General features: G+C 42.1%; 1 protein-coding gene across 1 annotated transcript in view; it reads right to left on the minus strand.

The window, feature by feature from the left end:
- LOC106493356 (SPNS lysolipid transporter 2, sphingosine-1-phosphate) overlaps positions 1 to 23,337 on the minus strand; it is a 145,682-nt gene that overhangs the window by 97,262 nt on the left and 25,083 nt on the right. Inside the window, exon 2 of the mRNA XM_067309655.1 lies at positions 10,426 to 10,491. Coding sequence (XP_067165756.1) covers positions 10,426 to 10,491 — 66 coding nt within the window. The remainder of the gene's footprint in view (positions 1 to 10,425; positions 10,492 to 23,337) is intronic.

A 23,337-nucleotide genomic window follows, 5' to 3' on the forward strand; every position in this document is an offset into this window, starting at 1 on the left:
TTGCACATTCCAGAGTAAAGAAAAAAAATGCTTCAGTTTTTGTGCCAAAGTTACTCTTTAACCACCCATCTTCCTTACACGGCTCTTTTCAGTGACAAAGGCTCTCATGAAACACACTGTACGTTTCTCTGTCAGACTTTGCCAATGATTTCTAGTGCTCGAAAGGTGTGGCCAAGGGCACTTGGGCACTTTTATTATTATCTATATTTCGGGACAGGCTCGACAAAAGGACAGTATGTTGAATACAGAGGCATGGAGCTGACAGCTAACTCCATCAATTGCTGTGAGGAGCTGGACCATTCAGACCCCGGGGTGAGGAGAGGCAAGGAAAAAAAAAGCAGTAATTGCAATTAAGGCAGAATTAAAAACAAGGAACTTGGAGCATATTTCAAACATTCTTCCAGGGGGGAGGAAAAAAAAAAAAAAAAAAAGGAAGACCCAATCCTGAAAATTTCATTCAGCCAAAACTCCCAGCAAGGTTAACTTTAATAAGCACTTCATCATAGGTCTACAGGGCAGCTGGAGACAGCCTTGTCTCTACAAATGGATGATCTACATGGAAGAAAGGGATCCAGGAAGAGGCGCAGACAACAGAGCACCTCGGCCAGTGACATGAGCAGACTTTTTAAAAGAAATCTAAAGTTCAAAGTGCTTTATCTGGACTGCCTCCCTAATTCACTTCCAAACCTCCTCTAATAGGAGTTTACTGTAATAATCCATTTCAGATGACTTATTGTATCTCCAAATAAGCAAGTTAAAGTTATTGCAGCTTCGGATTCATTTAAAGTAACTCTTGCAAGAAGGGTGTATTACTATTAACGTTCTCAGTGCAACACTACTATCCCACAATAGAGTAAATTAGAGTTGCCACATCTCCAGTCCAGCTCAATTACAGTGACGATGGAGAATGATGCAGTAGGACAATATGTAAATCTTGTGTCTGCACACATTAGTGAAAAGATTGGAAGAAGGACATGCTTAAAACTAAAATGTTCAATTCGGAATATCTTGATGTATAACTGAATGGAGGGAATAAGAGAGGTCAAAACTAATCTTCTTCTGGAAACAGCCTTTCCACTGAAACAGTGCATATTTTTGTTTTAAATAAGCTCAAGGTCCACTGCTGAAAACTTAATTCCTGATGAAAAACAAAACATTTTCCTGCTTGCACCAGCAAAGAACACAAAAATGCGTGCCGACCCCTCCTCCTCCTATCCATGCCATCAAATAACTATTTGTTTTCATCTGAGATTTGAGAGTTAAAAAGCAAAACCATTGTGTTATTTGACTAAAACTTCAAGACTTCTGAAGAAACTTTTCAGACAAAGATGTTTGTGTTCATTTTCATTTTTTGTGATTGGGATAAGGAAAGACTATGGTCAGTAATATTTCACCTCTAAAAAACAGATCTGCGCAATCTAAGCAGAAAATCAGTGCGTGTTTAATAACCTCATATCAACACACAGGAAAAAGGCAGCACGTTAGTTCTGAGGGTGGATTTTTTCATGCTGCTTCCACAGCACTTCAAATGTCAACTGAAAACCGAAGAAAACCAGCTGACCAGCATGCTATAGGTACCAAAGGTGACCAAGTTTGTTATCATAGTTCATTTCAGTTTCTACAATAACATTTTTCCAAACCCAACCACGAAGACCTCTGATAAATGTAGAATAGAAAGAAGCCCCACGATTTTATTAAGCTGAAAGCAAGAGAGTATGCTATCACTGATCTCAACCAAATAGTTATCTAGAGGCTGGTGGCACGGAAGATGCATAGCACAAGATCAGTACAGTTTTGAACTGGATTCCTTTTGTAAATGGGGCAAAGCAAAGACTTCTCCAAATTATGTGTTTTAGGACTGGAATATGTGCATGCATTCAGGAGGACAGGAAGGAGGGCGGCATTGGGAGACTTCTTGTGAATTGGTGCAACAATACCCCATTCATGCAATTCAGACTTATTAACGTTAATGGCAATCCAGTTCGGCAGGCTGCTAACGCTACTAAATACCACGAGGAAAGGAATGTTCACTTTTAGACAAGCTTTAGGTAATAGATGCCCTGGAATTCATTTTCAGAGTCAGTTTTCTGTGTCTACAAATGAGACACTCCTTTCCAAGAGTGCATGGGTCTATAGAGAGGAATCACTGCAGCCTGTACTGAAACACAGTTGCTTCTGCCTGGCATACAACGCCTCTTTCAAAAGTATATGAGAGTTAAAGGCTGTGGTTCCCAAAACAGTGTTCCACAAAGTTGCACGAAGCGCTGTGCAGCTGGCCACACAGCAAAATTGCCTTTATAGTGGTCTGGTGTTAAATCACTATAAAAATTTGTTGAAGAGGATGCACAGTGGCCTGGTACACAGTCCAAAAGGTTTTAGAACCAGCTGTTTGGAGCAAAAGCCAATGAATACTCAGATCACGTGGAACTCAAGATGGTCTGCTAGAGAAACAAAATGATCACACGGACTGGTTTCTGACCCTAACATCTCCACTACTACAAAAACACTCTGGTATTTCCAGAAGCTACTAGGTGCCTACTATATTGACAACTGAGAGCAATGATTCGTCTCAAGACGGTACCTTCAGTGCATCAGAGCTCCTTCACACTCTGCTGGACTATTTGGTCTATCCGAATGATACCTGTCTCTCAAATCAGCACCTCCTCGAAGAGCAATGCTTCCAACTATACCGAATTAACTTGGAAATTTCCCAGCAGGCACAGACCAGGCCTGACCTCTTTATCACCTGATCTCAGATGCCCGTATGAATACAGCTGCCTACATTTTTCACAATACAGTATATTGCCCTGCAGAACTGTAGGTCTGAGCTCTAAGAAAATGAGAGTTCTTAAGGTGCGTGTGGGGGAGAAGGAATCAAGACAAAAACCAAAACAATCTTAAAATAAATCTTTTCAGAGAGAGAAGCATTCATGGCTCCCCTGGGGTGAAGCACATTAAATACACAGAATGCACTGCAAACGTCAGTTCTGTTTTCTCACTCTCAGTTCACAGAAGACCCTGTTCCAATTCCCCTTAAAGCCAAGGCAAAAATTCTTCCCCTCTGGGCTAACACTGAGCTTTAAATCAGGCCCAATGGGTATTAGTAGCAAGTGCATGCACAGATCCAGACCAGCATAAAGAGAGGCAATACAGAGCTCCTTCTGATTTATACCATAAACAAATACTTCTCTGCTCACCACACTTGAAAATTAGACTTACAGACTCGGTGAAAAACAAGTGTCAAAGCCGAGCAGGTTTCCTACTTAATCCAAACAGCTTTTAGTGTCATTGCAGAGGGGAGGGAAAAAGAGTAGCTTAACATGAGGTCTTAAATATAAGTACACACCTCTCTCTTCCAGTAACTGGTAGCCATTAGATGTTTAATAACACCATCAAAATAACTGTTAATGCAACTCAAATGCTCATCTCCCCCTTTCAAAAGTCCACATATGGTGTTAAAAAATAAACAAAGGCAGCAAGTCTAGCCCTTTTGAACTATCTGTGCACAAAACACACAATACAACGCCAATGTCTGCTATGTTAGACTGCACAGCTGGCATTAAGAGGAGGAAGTTGTTTAAGAGCACTACATGATACCCAAAAAAATCCCATCTTCCACTATAAATGGCTTGAAATTCTGAAGTTTGAAGAACATGTGTAGGGGTAGATGGGAAGGCTACATTAAAATCCATTAGGACCCTGGCTAGAATGATAGCTACTTCTCTAGTATCTATGGGAGATCTCTCCCCTCATTATTATAACAAATTACAGAAGTAAACACAGCCTTGGCAAGAGGTGCTTGACCTACAGCCTTAGGGAAAATGGGGCCAACATCTACTTACAGAACAGACATGCCACAGGCAGCATGAGTACAAGTTTCTCTTGCAACAGCCAGCACAGGTACCTGACCTGGGAGACCAATAGTCAGAGCAAACATTCCTTCTACAAAGCAGGAAGACAGGATGGGAAAATAAATTGTTATGTTATGTTACTGGCCACGGAATATCATAAAATCAAGATCTTAATGAAGACAAGCCAGTCTGGAGAGTTTCCCTGCTCTGGAAGCCTGCCCTCATTTGCTGCCACGTGCAATAAAAAGACAAAGTGCCCCACTGCCTCAAGCATTTACCTCCCATTAAGAGCAGGTAAGAACATCTCTCTTTTTCCACCCTCCCCAGTAAAGATTATTTACTTGGCAGTCTAGGGCTGTCTAGTCAGAGTGCACACTGTAAATAGCATTTTTATAGTTTAGTCCTTAGTGTAGGGAGGACTGGGCTAGGGCACAAATGCATTTTCCCATAACCTACTTACTGATTCAAGAAAATGCTTTCATTCTTGATTGCAAAAGGATTTCAAAATAGGCTTAACTGCATTCATGAATCAGATGCTCAGATTGCAAAGACTTCTTAGCATATCAGACACCCTTCTAGCAAAAGGAAAAAAGGACTCACAGACTTATGCTGTCAATAAGCAGGCTCTGGACTTCCTCAGCTCACTCTACCTTGATAACTAAAAGACCTGCAGGAAGAAGGCAGCTGAATCTTCTGTTAGATCACATTGCAAAATACTCCAGCATGGAATCTGTATATTGGAAAACAGATGGTGTTTCAGTCCACATGGATCTGAACCACTGGCTTCAGTCTGTAAGAGTCTGTATGCAGATTCCAACCTGAGCCAATCGTCAGCCATACATTAAAAATAGGCATTAGTTAAGATGTTCTCAGACCTCCTAACCAAAGAAGAGGCCTCATCGATCCTCTTTCAGCACCTACTGTGCTCCAAATAAAGAACTTGCTTGGCATTCGAGTAGTAAAGGAGGATCAATTTAGACAGAGGTTTCCCTTGTTATCCTTGTCCCAAACATTAATCCAGGCACAATATTTGAATGCAGAGCCTGGCGTCTTCATTTTTATTGCTTAAATTGAAGCTGTTCTATACAAAAGGTCTTAATCCCCAGACCTCAGCATCAGGCTACAGAATGCCAGGGAAATAGAAATGGGGAAAGTGGTTTTACTCGTTGTTTACATGACTTTGAGGTTCGTCTTCTGGCAAAAGGAGATCTCCGCCTTGCCATGGTCTTCAGAGTCCAAAAGTTCCAGTGAAGTTCCCCGGAGTTACAGGTGCTTAGCACGGTTGGGGAAAGAGGATACAACAGTGTATGACCTGCTCTGTCTAGGGCATGGTGGTCCACAGCATTTGCAGTCATAAATAACAAAGAGCAACTGCAAAGCATTCTGTCTTGCCTTCTGGGCTACAGTAGCATTGGACGCACAGAATGGATACAGATACAGACACCTGAGATACGAGGGCCCTGGAAGGTGCTCTGGTGTAAGGAGAAGCCATTCACTCAAAAGGAAAACCTATGAGTTTTAAATAGAAAATAGGGAGGTGGAGAGAACATGACTTACTCTGTTCTACCAAGGCAAGAACAACAGATAAGCAAATGTGGAAGAAAAAGAAGATGAAGATTTGATCCAGTTATGTGCAGCAGGGATGAGGAGAAAGACAATATTTATCCAGGTGGAAGCTGATGATAGAAAAGAAACATGTGGCACTTACGGTTCATGTAACATACATGTATCCAGGGTTAGCATCTCATCCAGAGGCGGTGCTCTTTGTGTGGAGAACATTAAAACTATCAGATCAGGAGAAGCTAGAGAGCAGTATGGACTGACATCATAAGCTGATGACAAGAAGATAGGAGTCAAAGGGAAAGGAAAGAAAAACTTTTGATTTAGCAAGTCTGATTTATCTCATCATTCCCACATGCACTCCACTATTTCAAGTACCCCACTTGCTTTGCATGCCTGTAACTTGGTCGGTACAATCAGAGCACGCCAGACCACTAACGTCTGTGCAAGAACACACTAGGTAGAGTCGGTAGATAGAGGAACTCAGAAGGGTAAATGTTTTGCTTTTCAGATGAACAGAGGCTTTTGACCCTTACAGGAAAAATGAGCCCACGACAAGACTTAAGAAAGTACCTGGCATTTCTAGGCTTCCCAGGAAAACCAGGGACTGAATGCCCATTTCTCTCCACGCAGGAAGAGTTCTTTCAGAGCCCCAGATATCTATGATGATTCATATTTAACGAGTCCTTCCAGACTTCTCCCTTCCTTACATTTCCTTGCTTCTCACCTGATGGTATGAACTTCTGGTTACCAAGATTTCTTCTAATGATATCCCTATGCTCTTTCTGGAGAGAGACACATTTCCTCTCTGCATTTCAATGGAATCCCTGCCATAGCCTCCATTTAATGGCTCAGTTTCTGCTTTCAGAAGTCCCCGCTGTTTTATGTGCCTTCCCATGTGCTTGAGCTGCCTGGGCTGAAGATTAGGGGGCCCGTTAACAAGGAACAAATCTCCAGGTCTAACCATTAACCTGGTTGAATACTGTGTCTTCAGAAGCTGGACCATAATTCTCATTCTGGCTCTGCCTCAGGCCTGCTGTGTGACTTTGGGCAGGTCATTTCTCCCATCTGGCTTTCTTAGCTTCCCCATCTGTAAAAAAGGGCAAGTCTCATTATCCCTCCTATATAAAACATTCAGAGATCTACAGAAGACAAACTGTATTGGGAACCAGGCACTATTATTATTAGAGCTCTGTTCTGTTAAATAGACAGTAGCAAGAGACACAAAAGCAAAATACATTCACGGGCAAGGAAAGCAGACAGAGAGATAAAGCACAAAAACTGAAGAACGAATGGAAAAAATCCAGGAAAAAAACAGAGTACAGCATTGGGTCACTACTCCTGTGGTCTAAATATATATGGAAAGAAATGTGATTTAAATAACACTAATTTGAAGTACTTTTGCAAACCCAGTTCTCCCTCCTCCCAGTCTTTGTGTTTTATTGATGCCTCAGCTCTAGCTTTTTCAAGTCCAAATTGCTGTTCCTACTCAACTCCATGCAAGGCGAACACTTTTTGAATGGTTTGGCTTATAACAGTATTGACTGATTACAGCTGCACAGCTCAAGTAGACAAGAAGATGCTTTATCATCTTTTGAGATCAGCCAGGATCATCCTTCCTCCAGCTGGGAAAAGCAACCAGTAAGAAATGAAAAGAAACAAGATGATACAGAGAGCTAGGATGTACACCTGTAGTGCAGTTAAGTGAACTTTACTGTTATTTATACAACTGTGCATGTAGTGCTTTAAAAAATGAAGATCAACACAGAATTTTAGCATCATCAAGAGATAATTGAGGCTCCGGAGTCAACATGGTTATGTGCCTGTTACTCTACAGTGCTACTGAGCAAGCAGCAATTGAGATCCATCTGTCAATGTGTCCTTTGCTGTCACAGGATCCTTGTTACAGAGACTGCCACATTCTGCTCCTTTCCATTATGGATGAGACTGGAGTGTGCCTGTGATTTTACTACACAGATAGTTACAGTGCCCCTCTAACCAGTTTTCATTACACCTCCTAGGCAAATAGCAGCTTGTATCTTGGGAATAGTACAAAACAAGACAAAAATTCAAATTTTGTCTTTGCAATTCCTAAGAAACCAGTCACCTCTGCTTTCCAGAGAGCAGCAGAAGCTGGAGTGCATGAATTGGCTTTTGAACGTTTGGAGTGAGTGAGCTGTGAGACGGGCTGTGTCTGCAAAGAAGGGATCATGGTATGAATGCCAGGGCATACACTGCCTTTGCTCAATTTCTTTTCCCCTTACTGTTTGAGTTTTCAGTACCATCTCCTCCTAAAGCACTGTGTGCAGCCTTGTTTCTCAGTTAAAAGGATTTTCTTTACTATTTTTAAAGCCTGTTTGATGAGTGATATGAACTAACAGTGAATACTACATTATTTTTACTCACCCTCATTAACACTGTAAATTAATTTAGGACTCATTTAGATGCAAGATTAACAACCTGAAGACTAATCCACTCTTTATTCAGAGGACATATTCAGGATGAACAGCCTTTTGTCTCACATCACTCAATTAGTTAGCAGGACCATCTCCTGGGAATGAGATGATATTTCTGTCTCTGCTGCTTGGAAAGGAACAGTTCAAGGTTAAGGCAGAGGTCTGGGAGACCTGGTCCCAACTTTACCATAGACTTCCTCTGCATCCTTGGTCAAGCTGCTTTTACACATCTACATCCATTTTCTCCAATGCGCACATTTAGAGAGGTCACGCATAGAGAACAGATATAAGATTAGAAGCAGTGGTAATGCTGGTTTAAGGTTTCTGCAGGTTAAAGGATACATGGGCCGTGGGCCAGCTGCCAAACAGAAACTTGTTAAGCTGAAGTAATATGATTATTTTCAGTTAGGTGCCCCTACCTTTACTTACGTGAAATGGTGATTTATTTTATGAGTAGTCTCTTCCTGTGACTGATGGCACTGTGATTAATGCATTATTATCTATATTGCAGGGGCAAAGTCAAGCCCTAAGTTTTCAGATCAGCAGAAAACAAGAGAAAACGCTGCTTTTCTTAAAGCAACACTTATTGGTTACAAAACTCATGACACGCTGCAGCAACCTTGCAAGATCTCAGTGAAGCTGTTTTCAGATGCCCTAGATGTTCACTAGAGAAATAAATAACATTTCTTGCAATTAACAAATGAAATGCCCTACTGGAGCTTAGCTCTTACTTGCTGTCAGTAAATCATCTGCAGAAGGTTTTCATCCACTGAGGGGAAAGAAGATTAAATATATGATTTGGCAAGTGTCATTTTCCACCAGAATATTTTGTTGAATGCACTTGGCGTCTAATGACACATTGAGGATCTGTTCCTCTGAGCACAATAAATAAGTACAAATAATTGTTGTAGAAAAGAGCCTGACAGACAGCCAGTGCCACTCTGGGCATAACTGACTGATACTATTTCTCATCAGCAACAGTTGTAAAGGTCAGGCCTTCTGTCCTGGATGCATCAGCCCAGCTGAACGCTGCCATTCCACAAGGAGAGCGGCAGGTAGAGACTTCCTCAGCTGGGCAGGAGGCTGCAACTACAAGGGCCTAATCCAAGATGTTACAAAGTATTTTTACCACCAACACCACCACCCCCACCAAGGAGGCCCTCTAACATCTTGGGAATTGTTTTTCCCCCGGTAACTGTTAGAACCGGCCTGCACACTTCGTAAGCAAACAGCAATGGAAAAGTTGTTAGATTAAAACAGCCGCTATTGCCACTGGAATGGCACCAGGAACATTTTTAAAGCCCTTGTACAGACTATTATTAATTGTTTGTATTGCAACATTACCAAGAAGCTCTGACTACAGATGAGAACCCTACTGTTCTAGGGGTTGCTGAAAATAAAAAAAAGAGGAAACACTGCAGTGATTCACATAGTCTGAGATCAAAGGACAACTGACAGAGCTCTGAAATTTTTGTACCAACCTCCGGTGTGGCCACAAAGAGCGAACAATTTTATACACTTTTTTGTTGGCTATGGCTTCAGGGACAAGTTCCTGACTGGCATTTGGCATCCAACATGATGGCATAAGAGACAATGTGTGGAAAAAAACGTCTTTCTGGCACACTATTTCTATTCCTATTTTCCAGAGATAGTCATTCCAGTGTGGTTCCCTCAGACAGAAGTACAAAGACAGGACAACGACAGCACCACACTTCTACAACTCCAACTAATAATTCTGTAGGAAGTTTTCAAACCAAATTGTTTCTCTCCTTAAAATACTGCATTTGCTCTCTGACTAATGATTTCAACTCTCCATAAAGATCTAATGTACTGTCACAACCACTTGAGACTGCTACTCGATGTCATCAAATCCAGCCTCTTGACAAAGGCACTCCTCTAAACCACCTCAGGACCAGAGGCCAGAAAAGCTAGGTTTGCCCTGGGGTTGCACAGCTCTGCCTGCAGACATCTGCAATGTTAAAACGAGAGGCATCAGAACCGCAATAATCCTTCCTTCTTAAATGCAAGGAGAGAAACACCAAAATCACAGAGATACCTTTGATCAATGAGTTAGCCTTTCCTGTAGTTTTCAGTCTGAGGTATTTGTGTCCTGATGAATTTTACATTTTCATGTCACACTGTACTCCCAAATTCAGCAGATTCTCTTTAGAGCACAGGAAGGGCATCAGGCCTTATACTTACTATCAACCTACAGGGAGTGAATAGAAGAGAGAACAACAGGACCCTGCTGTTGGCTTACCGTTATCTTTCTGATCTAGGGGAGGCAGCCCTCTCTTATTTGAATATTGTTTCCATAAATAATATTATCCAATTAATTTGCTCTTGGCCCATTCTGCACTCAGGTCATTCTGAGCCATGATCTCCCGCTCGCCAACAAAATAAAAAGTCCCCTCATCTTCACTCACCTTACTAGGAAGGGCATACTTCACAGCAAATGTTTCCAAAGGAGGGCAGTCCAACCTTAATTCAAGAAATTTGAAAGCACCCTTCTGGAAAGAGGAAGGTTACAAAACCAGTCAGAAAACAAATAGTCTTACCTGTCTGTAACAAGCCAGCGCCACTGTCTTTGACTCCAAAGTGCTGCTGGATGTCTAGTAACACGCCTGTGAGGAAAACAGAGAAGAAACTCAGCATCTGCAGATTTTGAAGAGCATACAACTACTTCTCTTCGGGAAGCATCAGCAAAGCCTCCAAACTCAGTACTTTAGACCTATAACTTCTCAAGTTTGCACATTGGTTTCTCTTCTGTACAGGCAGACTCCATAGTTTTGGGCTACTGTAATAACAGCAGAGGTCAGCAGATTAAACATCGTGCAAAGAGTCTGAGAAAGAAATCCACATGCATGAGGAACCAGTCTTCCCTTTTTAAATAAGATCAGGGTTTCTACAAAAACACTGCAGAATCCAGACCCCTTACATTTGTTATCATATAGAAATATAGGGAACCTGACTCTGCACCTTAGGTGCTTCAAATGGCTCAACAAGATGGACAAATTAAACTGAACCCAAGACTAGCTTTAACAAACCTGCTTTGAGGAAATACAATTTTCTGCTTAGAACCAGATGGCACTTGTAATAATGACAGGAGTTTCCATAACTAGGTCTGGGGGACTCTTGTTTCCAAAACAAATGGAGAAAATAAATTTTAAATAGAAGCTTAGTAAAGGCAGGGAAGTGACCAAATACTCAGCTTCAAAACAACTGCAAGCAGAGTCAGAATGAACCATCTCTCTTCCCTGAACCCTCAATATATTAATTGGCATAAGCAAAATTCACAGGTTCTGTAGTATTCACTTATTCAGCTGGTTTCAGTACTTGGGTATCAAACACATAAATGCATGTAATGTAGTGTATATATGAACAGTGTTGCATACATCAGCATTCAGATGTGCTTTTGTAAACCACTAGCCAACAGTGAAAACCTGCAGAACAGAGCTTTTGTAACTCATGAGGGACACCTATTTGCCAAGCTGTAGAGGGTCCACTTGGGTCAGATACAGATCCAAAGGCATGAATGTTTGGCTATGGTCTGAACAAACTGTACTTCAGCTTCTTGGCTCTGGAAGAGAGACAGTTGCTCTCTTAATATCTGGGCCTACTGGCTTCTCCAGAGCTGAGGAAATGCAGGTCTCTTTTGTTAAAAAAGAGAAAATAGAGAAAAATGTCTTCCTCCAACTATACTGAGCACCCATAAAGTTCAGCTCCAGTTCAGAATTTGATCTGAGGTGTTATCCAAACTATTCTGCTTATCACTGCAGGTCACAAGAATCAACTAAGCACAAACTTGATCTCACTCACCATAAATATCTTAGCTTTTGGAACTGCCAGGATCACACTGAATGACAAACACAGAGAGATAAAAGACCCAGAGACAAGTATTCCCAGAAGGCATCTGGTACAATGCCAAGAAAATAGACATAAATTAAAGGCACTAAAGGAAAAAAGGAGACTGAGAGGAAGAAAAAAGCAAGAAAGCCAACTTGTCCTGTCTCATACAACTTACACACGCACCATCTACTCAGGGCAGCATTCAGGACGGCTTTTAGACTACCAGTATCTGCCCATGAACATTAGTTTAGCCTCTAACCCCCTACAATTCCCACCCTCCCCTTCCATTCTCTGCCTATCAGGAAAGGCTGAGAGTCAGAATTGCTTAGCGCAGAGGAGAAAAGGCTTGGGGGGATATTATTAATGTGTATAAATACCTGATGGGAGGGGTGTAAAGAATAGAGAGCCAGACTCGCCTCAGTGGTGCCCAGTAAAAGGACAAGAGGCAATGGGTACAAATAGAAATACAGGAAATTCCATTTAAACATAAGAAAAAACTTTTTTACTGTGAGGGGGGGTCAAACACTGGAGCAGGTTGCCCAGAAAGGTTGTAGATTCTCCATCCTTGGAGATATTCAAAACTCAACTGGTCAAGGTCCCGAGCAACCTGTTCTAGATGACCCTGCTTTGAGCAGGGGAGTTGGACTATTCGATCTCCAGAGGCCCTTTCCAATCTCAACTATTCTGTGATTCTGTAATTTTCTAAAGTATTAAATGCCTTATTACATCCACTGTGACACAGTTTTCCCCCTGACCTTCCTAGCCTTTTGAAGCGTTGCGGCCTAACATAATTCCAACAGGAAATTCCTAGCTTGTTGTTGGATGGCAGATTGACCTCCATTTTCAAAGTGTCTTCCCTGGCCTTCCTTGGCTGTCCTTCCCTCATGCTTTGCTGCTTGGCTCCGTCATTTGCTCCATTAATAACTGAGACATCATTACCCTTGCAACATCCAATGGATAGAAATAAATTTTGCATTTGCCTAGCAAAACTCACTGTGGTTTAGATGACTTGCACACTCCCCTTGGTGTCCCACCCTACCCCCAAAAAGTGGTTCTCTTACTACCTGAACCTAGAGAGCTTAGTAGCTTAATTAGCTCTGAATACCTTCCATTTGTGCTACATTGATGGTCAGTCCCAGGTTACCTACATTAGGTGGAGCTCAGCAAGTCAGAACGACTTGTGAGTACTATAATCCCAATTTTATAAAAGATAATCCCCTAAACATTCTCAAGAACATGAGATATTAGCAGAAAGGGAGGAAATACTGAATACCATATTTCTTATGTTCTCCTATCACCACTCAGTTCTGTTGCACAAGAACAAAGTATCCTACTAACTCCCTGCAGCCAAGTCCCTGACCCTCCAGCTGGAAAAGTCAAGTCAGAGAGGGATCCAAGCTCTCATTGCTTCTACAGATCCATTAAATACAAGGCTTAACCTGAACCAGTACAACACTGGGTGGTCAAGGTGATGCACACCTACCTCCTGATCCATAGCAAATTGTTCCGTGGTGGATATCATGCTACCGTTCAGTCAATCACCTTGCAGTTTCTTTTATTTCAATAACAAAGGGCTAAGATATGCACCCACCCTTCTTTCAGGATGGGGAATCAACTCCCACTGACATGATGATAGATTTTTATTTTAATAATTAATTAAACTCTCTGAAACAGGCTACCTAGAGGCTACTAAGAAAAAGAAAGTAGCGAAATTCTAAGCCAGGAACACTGCAATTGTAGTGTTCCCAGCCAACACACACTTGAGTTAGGACTGTAGCTGATGAAAAAAATTGCCATGAAGCTGGTGCTGACAGACTACCCTGATGTCCATTCCACAGCAGAAACCTCCTTGCTGAAGTGATCGCCAAGAAGGATTCGTATCTCCTAAACTGAGTATGCACAAGGGCTAAGAACCAGCCATCAACAGAATCTCACCTGTGCAAGGAGCAAAATGGCACAACCTACTGTCTTGCCACAGGATACCAAAGGGACTGATTCAGTGATGGGAAAAGAGAGATTAAGAGATTCTAGCCCTGCCTTATTAAAACTGTCTGATATGGCGGATGCTTTGAGCAGGAGGTGGGACTACATGATCTCCAGAAGTTCTTTCCGATCTCGATTGTTCTGTGATTCTGCGCTCCTAATCACGTGATGGAATATGCCTGCACGTGCACAGCTCCCTCTACCACCATGACAGCTGCTAGCCCTGCCCCTGGCAACATATTCCCAGCCATACCAGAGTGCCAAAGAGGCGCATTAAAACACCAAACTTCAATAAGAGGAAGAGATTAAGATGTGACAGAAAACATAGCCTCAGAAAGAAGATTTTTTTCAGATCTGCATCAGAAACCAGAACAGCAAGTGCAAGGCATTATAATGGTGCCTACACAGTAAAGCAGAGGAGGTCTTTCCATTCTTCACAAAGAAATTCTCTCTTCGGTGCCAATGTCTTTACAGTTCTACAGTGCTTTTCTTTGCAAGAAATCATAATGTGTTTTACAAGATTGAAATGTCATAGCCATAAACAAAATATATTTAGGACACTGAAGTGCAGCCACCTTGGATTAAGCCTGCAACTTTATTCTGATGAGGGAGAAGAAGTGGGTTCTGTGGATAATCTGTGCAATAGAACAATCTAGCACCACATTTATAGGTCCTGTCTGAGCCTGGAAGATGGTCTCAGGTGATTCGGAGAGATCTGCATGTCTAATTGGCATGAATTTCCTACTCCACGTAAGTTTATTTTTCTATTCTCTTTGGACTACAGGTGTTTTGATATGGGATTTAGAACATTAAATTAGAGGCAGTAGCAAGCAGATGATGCAACATGTGTATGGAGTGATAGGAGTTTCTCTGCTGCAGGAGTTTCCCTGCTCAGCATGCTCACACGGGAAAACACTCCTCCTCTCCTAAGCTTTCCTCAGATGTGTTTATTTTCACCTGAGCATGGCAGTGACTCACCCAGAACTTTAATAAGATTTAGGGATACAATTAAGCAATGATAGACCAGGGGAGAATACATAAAATGATAGAGCTTTGGACTTTCTCTTCTTCTTCTAGATGATGGGAAGGCAGAGAGAGCTGGAGCCAGGCTCCAGACGATGATCACATCACTTGTGGAGATGTGCTCCAGGGTGTCTCACTGGAACAAAACACCTGATGCAGCTGAAGAAAGGGAAGCCACCACATGAGGCTGGCAAGACCTTTCTAATCCAAAAATTCATACCTACGTCTCAGAAGGAGCTGGGAACAGCCATAAGCCATGAACAACTGTTCATGTTAGGAGCCACCCATCCTGAGACAGCCTCTCAGCAAGGCTGACAGCCATTTGGGATGTCTTTATGATTACATGGACACAGATTAGTGATATCACCTATTATTTCTTAAGCACACTTGGCATTCTCGGGACTGAACAAACATAGAGCAAACATGGTGCCACTTTTCCAAAGCATCTCATGAGCTGAACTAGGCACTATTAATGCTGATGTAAAGCTTGGAACCCCATGAGATGAAACACAGGCAGCACCTAACCTGGAGTGCTGACTACCTGATCAAGATGGGCACAGAGACAGGACATATTGGGAAACCCAGACAAAGGAATGACTAGGATCATTTGTGGGTTTAGTTACTTCAGCTCTGTCTAGGTTACTTTACAGGACCCACAGCTCTGGTGTCTAAGTACCTGACAAAGACACCGAGACAGTTATCGGCTTCTTGTGGGCACTGTGCATGAAGAGGACTTTTAAGAGCAATTTGGAGGATAAAAGGTCTTTGGGTGTGGAGTGTTAGATAGGGAAGGAATGCCAAGTAAGTGGGGAAGAGGAACATGGCTGACCTCATCTACCTACAGTGTCAGAGGGTTTCTAGGATCTAGTTCAGGATCCAGCGTACTGTTGCCTCCCATTCTTTAATGGCCATTTCACAAACAGTGGATATAAAAGACCTGGCTCTGGGGCATTTGGAATCCAGGTCCACATTTATGACCTATGTTATCTCTGATTTAAAGGAAATACTTTGACTGGGAAAGGAGAATTTTCCTGGAAGTGCACAGCTCAGGCTTCAAACAGGGAGGTAGGTGATCATGCATGAGGCAAGTTGCTCGCATAGATAGACCTTGTGTTGCTGACCAGAGCTACCACTGAACAAGAGTTGCAGGACTGGAAGGTCATCTGATATGGGGCAAAAAGCTGCTCTGAACAGAAGGTCAACTTAGTTCAGATGTTTCTTGTGTTATCCATCACATACAGGACCATCTCTTAGCAGATCAAATGTCCAAAGTGCCTTTGTTATCCCTTATATTTAAAGCTGGTATGAAATGAGTGCTCTTCATCTAAAAACTGCTACATTTTCACATGAATAAAGAGTCACCATGGTAAGAACCTCTGTTTGTAAGCTAAGCCACAATGAAATCACAATTTCCAAAGCAAAAAGACATTACATCTTCCCCGGAGAGCCCCATTTTCCACTCACCAAAACAAAACATCAGGCTTTGATTTCAAGTTACTTCCAAAGGAAGGTGCAAAAACGAGGGTCGAGCTGGGCATAGAGTGCAAAGCTACAGAAACACAGCTACAGCAGACCAAGCCTTGCATCAGTAACTCCAATGCACATTCTTTTGTGTGCTGCAACACCACTCGTCAATTCTAACTATTTACTTAAAAAGCACATGCATTTTTAAGAGTATCTTTTAATGAGGAAAAAAGTGTTTAAAAGGAACCAGCATACAGCTTTCTATACGAAACATCCTGGGCACTGACAGCAACCACATGTGCCCCCAGCACCCTCTCTCCTCCCTCAATGCAGTCCTGGATTTGCACCTCTCTTTGAGGAAGCCTGAAAGCACATTGAGGAGAACCCAGTCTTGCACACTCCCTTGGCTCCCAAAGAGCAAGAGCAGATCCCACACTACCACCTATTTTTTCTCCATTCCCTGTTGCTTCTTACCTCCCCTCCTTACCAAGGTATTTTCCATTCCTGAAATGCCTTTATTCCCAGCTATGCTCCCTGACTATTCAGGGACCAGCTCCCTCAGGTGGAGCTAACTGAACAGGGACAGCAGAGCCCTAGCTCCCGAGCCATTAAATGCACAAGGCATCTTTTTACCATCAGGCTCTCCCTTATGCCTGCAGCCATACTCAACCTGCTTCAAATAATGCATTAAGCAGACGTAGGATGGTGTACACACCTGTCTGCTCACAGACATGTGAAAAGATTTGGTGGAGAGAAGTTTATTCTGAGGTCTCTGTGATCATATCTTCACTGCAACCCCAAGGTGTGACTGCAGCTCACACACAGATCCCTAAGCTTCAGACAGGCTGGCTTCAGCTCAGACACCCACTAGCTATTAAACACAGGCTTCACAGTTTGGACCCTAATTAAATGCTTAGCTGCTGAAAACCCAGGTGGTAGCCCTGATGCTATTTGTACCTCAAGATAAATTCCCATTGCTACCACAACTAGCTAGTCTAAAACTAAAATGTAGTACAACCTTCTTCTGATTGCCATGTAAACATTCCCTGTCTTACACGCAAAAAGAAGCAATGCTGCTCTTTAAGTATTGCTAAATGAATGGTGATATCTTGCTTGAAAAGGTTGACAGGAGCTTCCTTAATGTACACAGACTTTCCTTCTGCAAAACTAATTTCCACTGTTGCATGACATGACAATACGCTTTGATGAAATAGTCTGCTTTGGTTTTGAAATAGCATCGCAAGATTAATAAGAATATAGCAACTAGACAAATCAAAACAAGGATTTCCAAAGATCTGCTCACAGTGGCATGCAAGACACTCCTGACCTAGAAAGCATTGAAAAGAAACACTTACAAACCCCGTTCACTGCCAACACCCACAGTGGCATGACTAGAAAGGGGTTTCCCTGAGTAATAAAGAGCAGCACTGCACAGAGACAAATGCTGCGCAGCAGGTCAAGCCAAGGATCAGAATGAGCCAGGCTTCCAGGGCCCAGTATTGCGATCCTTCACAGGCCATAGAACAGCCACTTAAAAATCTGCTACCACAACCCCAGAGTAAGTTCAAAGCCTTCGCAGACACTGATAGCCTCAGAGACGGGAGGGCTGCACACACGTACTGAAAGGTGACTGGGTGAAGGCTCATTTCAGAAGACTGTGTTTGAAATGGAGTTCAAAACCATAAGGACAAACACCTGTAGTTCTGACACTGAACAGGATTTGCAGCTTACCTTCAGCAGACTTTTCCATGGGCTTTCAGTACGATAGGTACTGTATACTCTGCTAAGCACATTATGGCTTGGGAAAAAAACAAAACGAAAGTTTCTGTCTGCTTTGCAGTGATGTTCCTATTCCGAATAGAAAAACAATGGTATCTTCAGAGACCTGCACCACCTGTCACACCCACTTTTTCCATTCAATGTTTTTATCATTATTGTAATATCAGCGGGGAAGTATCTGAGTTATTTATTCATTCCCAAAGGCGACTGGCTTACCTGCATGGTATGCAACATGTAATTAAGCATCAGGAAGGAAAAAAAAGGGGGGGGGGGGGAAACACAGGAACACAATTAGCCAAGGGCTGGGAGAAGAAAAGATATGAAAAAAACAACAAAAACACTTCTCCCTCTCTCCCTGGCAGGGGCAAGGTGGTAATAAATGATGGCTCACCTAACATTACTCCATTGTAATGTTGCATGCAAATGCTTAACACAAAATTGCCTGCAAGAGTGGGAGGGTATAAAAGAAAGTTCATCAGTTATAGAATCGATTTGCACAAGACATCATTAACACAGGGTCGGGGTGTCTAGGGAAGGCAGCACAGGGCAGCTCGTCCTGCTCAGAGTGAAAAATAAAAAAATAAAAAATTCAAAACAAACAGGAATTTGAATGCAACCCTGGCTGCCAAATGCTGGGTGCCTCAGTGGCAAAACCACACCCTAATCAAATCTCTCATCTCCCTAATTACAGTGTATGCCTGTTCCCAGGAGTATGGCTGGGAAGGAAACCCTCATCAAATGGAGAATGTGGGACATGCAGCCAATATGAGCCCAAAGAGCTTAAATAAATTCCCAAACATGGAAGAATTTCTGTTCATGATCCAGCACATCAACAGCTCTCACCACTAAGACTGCAAAGTAGGGTGGGTCAAATCTGCGACTAAATTCAGTGTCACTTTGTCCTTTCCTCCCTGCCATACAGCTCCCTACAAAGGGATCCTTAATTTCAACCCTACCTCCTCCCACCCCTTTGAGACTCCTGCCTTCGTCCATCTTAACCAGCCTTGTAATTCCCACAAGCCAAAGAAAGACTTCAAATAGAGATAAATGAGTTGATTTGGCTACAAGGACAGGTTAAAATGAATTGGTACCAAGACCTAGACTTAAAAAAAAACTTGTTCTTTGAGACTTGGAAAGGTTTCTTTTGCAGGAATGCTGAAAATCAGAATTTGGTACAGCTTTAAACAACAAGCAGAATTAGGTAATAGCTAAGCTTTATGTTAACCATCTGAAATGACACGAATCATTAACAACTTGCTGATAGAGTTGGCCAGATCTTCCTCCCACACCCAACATCTCTACCTCAAGACTCAGTTTGGATCTTCTTTCTAGCTTTTTAAATAAAAAACAGTGAAGCACAGAGAAAGAAACAGAATCTTTACTGAGGGAAGAGACCACTCCTATGACATTTCAGATCTGACCAGAAACCTTAACAGATTTCCAGATCAAACAGCAGTCTTAGAAAATATGGACATTGTTGCCCCACTTTTCAATTCTTTGAAAATTCAAAGACTCCCCACTCATACTCTCCCTATGCGTGGTATTGCAGAAAAAAGTGGACCTGCCACGGAGAGCTCTAGCTGGCTGCTGCGTGGCTTTCTGATCTTTACAGAAGACTAGCAAGTCTGGCTAATTCATGCAGTGAAGCATATCTCAGAGACTTTGTGTATGAACTAATTAAAATAAACAAAAACAGCACAGATAATGATAGAGCAAATCGAGCGCACATGAATTCAGCCAGTGACTCACCACTCCCTTGTTTTCCTTATTGGAAAACTTGGCATAGCACAGTGCTGGAGCGACAGTGAGTCAGGAAACTGGCACAAATGACAAGGAAATGAACAGAAACATCTACCAAATCTCTTTTTGGAGAGATTTTAGAGATTTTTGCTGGCTTTGGATAGATGCAGCTATGGATTTCACAGGTCTTATCTCACAGTCTTCTGGCTGGACAAAATCAACGAAGCAAACAGTCATTTACAAGTTCTTCTGGAGACAATACGTGATGATTAGGCTCTCTCAGAATCAATTTGGTGCCTTTGCTCTCACGTTTTCTTACTTACGTTTTAACCAAACACATTTAAGCCATATTACTATATCCTATTAAATCCCTTATATCACTTAGCTAGTAAGTAGATGAATATTACTGATTTGGAACCAGCCCAAGTGTATGCTAATATTCTAACAGTAGCAACCTGAGAGCTAATGGCATATACAACACGAGGATAATCATTCTCAACCTAATTCGATGCAAGCCCAATCTACAACTGCCTCATTCACACAGACTACACAAACTTCCACTGTCATCTTGTCTTCTAACATAGCCCTGACTGGACTCAAGGTTTACAGGCAGGGTGGGAGCAGGTAGTCCACCAGACAGCCTGTACTATCTCATGTACCTTCTCTGCATTATCAGCTCTTTCTCTGGGGCTGTCAATACATCACATTTCACTATCATAAAATTCAATTCAAAATGTTAAATAAAAAAAGTTATTTGGAAAGAAATTTAAAAATGCCTTTTTTTTAAAATATAATTTCTGCTGAGGCAATTGAAGGCACTGAAGGTTGAGGAAAGAAAGCCTCTATGATCTCCGATGACATTGATGTGAGTGAGCGAGGATTTTTTACCCGCTCCCTCCGCCTTTATAGTTGCACACACTTTTGTGGAGCAGAAAAGACAGCTGAGATATGGGTGCGTGTGTGGGATAATTAGTGACTGATGATTTACAGCAGATGACAGCTAATTTCTCCAGTTAAGGAGATTTCTATCAAATCTGTAGAAAACTGCACTCAGATTGGACATACTTCCAAATGACTGCCTCTCGTTTCTCATTTGCATTTTGCTTTTGCTTAGCAAAGCCTCACAGCTATTTTGGAACATCACAAGCTGTCTCTGGGCATGCTGCTGTGTTCGTATGTAATTGTAAGGGGCTTTCTATCCTCTTTACTAGCAAGAGTGTTTTACAAAATGCAGGGGAGTTTCTCCACACAGAGGTATCCTGTACAAAGTGGCCTGCAGAAGAACTAGCAGCTAAGTGTTAAAGGAGCCAAGCACAGAAGGTCAGATAAATTCCAGGTAAGTTTCTGCAGTGCTGAACTGCCACTGTTTCTCAGTCAAAGCACAGCACACCTACCATCATGGTCCTACGCGAACAAAGAGTTTTGCTAATATGCCACCGTGTCGATCAGAAGCTTAGGAGTACACGTCCAACACTGCCAAACTGCATACTGATTTTGCAGCATGGCTCCGCAATGTTCGTTAACGGCCACTAAACGATTCTCCCACTGTGACCTTAGTCTGGATGGGAACCCAAGGCTTTAAGTGCAAAAGCAGAAAAAGCTGGAATGCCATATAGTGTACCCTCCACAGACAAAAACTCAGGTAAAAGTGATGCCAAGTTGGTGCTGCACTCCACTTCAGAGAAGAAAGGAAATCTGTAAAAAAAAACCCTACTATTTCAAGTAGATACCTAAATCTTCTTGTTTTAACTTGCAGATGAAAATACCACAGAGGCAAACACCTACCCTAATTTTAGCACTCCCAGAATGGCCCCTACTATTATATATATGCTTTAAACCTCTCTGAGATACCGTTGCTGAACATGGCAAACAGTTTTTGCAAGTCTGTCATCCTGCACAAAGAAAGGAGAAAAAAAGCTACTCCAAGTCCACCCTCGCAGGCTGCTCCCTTTTAGCCACCTGCTTTCACTGTTCTCTCTAGAGCACCATAACCACAACTTTCAGTCTTCTCACACATCTTCTGATCTATAGGGCAGCATCTCCTACCCAATGGATAGCTTCTTCCTCCTTCCCCCTACCCATTCTCATATTCAGCTCAGGGAAGTCTCCCACCATGTGTATATTGATCTACACAAGACTCCTACTACATGGTGTGTTCATGCATTATGCATGATGTAAATAAATCAAAGGTCCTGTTTAGAGGAGCTCTTTTCACATCCTCACATGGCCTGAGGGAGGCATTTTTCCTGCAGCTGAGGCTTGACGATATATTATTACACGCTGCCAAAGCAGTCTCCTGGAACCCTCTTGTGTTTTCTTCCCTAGCTACTTAAAGCAGCCATGGCAGTGCTCAGCGCATCGGTTCTAATCACAGGTATTTTCTGATCTGTGTATAGCTAGAAAAGCCCTTCCATCACTGCCCACTTCAGCATTTCTCATTGACTGAAAATATCTTTTCCCGAGAACGAAGCAACATGACACTCCTCCTCTATGCACGCATATGCACCCACACACACGTGTCTGCGTGCATCTCCCACAGAAACGCCTTGAGTAATTGCCAGTATTTCATTCTAAGTCCTGGTCACTCCGTGGCAGGAAATGACCAAGCACAGTGCACAACTATCAAAGGGCTAAGTGAGTTATTTCAAGCACATGCCTTCAAATTCATCCAGCTGACAAGGCAAGTAGCTTTGCATAGTTAATTAGTAAGACACACAGGTATTCAGAGAAGACCTGTGTAAGGCCCAAAAAGCTTATTAAGGAATTCAGGGTTTACATGAGGCACTATTACATAAAAGACAGAGGAAACCAGCTTTGCAGTTATCACAGGAGATATTTAAATGCATCAGTTTAGCTTCTTAAATATGACCTATTAAAGCTTTTACTGTGTTCTACAATAGCTCTGTTGCTGATAGAGCAGTAAAATCTGTATATACACTCATGCAGATATAAGGTTGTATGTACTTAGATGAGAACAGTGTTCTAAAATGAGTTTGGCAGCTAGGGCTTCCCTGTAATTAGTTCATTGGTGTAGCCACACTACTGCAGTGATGTCAGGAACTCCTTGTAGTTCAGACAAGGCTTGTCTCAGTGTTTTATTCAGTGTGATCTGTAGCAATTGCTGAAGCTAAAAAAGCCTCCAAAGCTAATTTTTTATTTTTATTTATTTATTTTTGCCTAGCTGCATTTGCATCAGGACCTCTATCAGCAGGGCTGTGTTAACAGGACAGCGATGCACAATCCTAGATCACATATGCCTATTGCTAAAACTTGAATGCAACATAGGCCTAAGAAACAGGACTGTTCTGTTCCCAATCCTGACACTACATCACTATGTAACCCTGGGCAAGTTATTTGACCACACAGTATTTCAGAGTCCACATTAGTCAAATGAATATAATAACAACAATCATGTGTGTCACAGATATAGTAGGGCTTGGTTATTATGTGCTTGTGAAGCGCTTAGAAGATCCCCAGATGAAAGGCAATTTAGGTGGAGGAAGATTAATTATAAGACATGTGCATCCCAAATAAAAAACAGAAGGGAACATTTCTGTTGTTGCTGTTATTAGGAGAGAGAGTATCTCTGATTTAGGGCAACCTTTATTTCCTTGTTAGTAGAACAGACTCCT

This window comes from Apteryx mantelli, chromosome 22 (genome assembly GCF_036417845.1).
Source record: "Apteryx mantelli isolate bAptMan1 chromosome 22, bAptMan1.hap1, whole genome shotgun sequence".
In the NCBI taxonomy this organism is placed as follows: Eukaryota; Metazoa; Chordata; class Aves; order Apterygiformes; family Apterygidae; genus Apteryx; species Apteryx mantelli.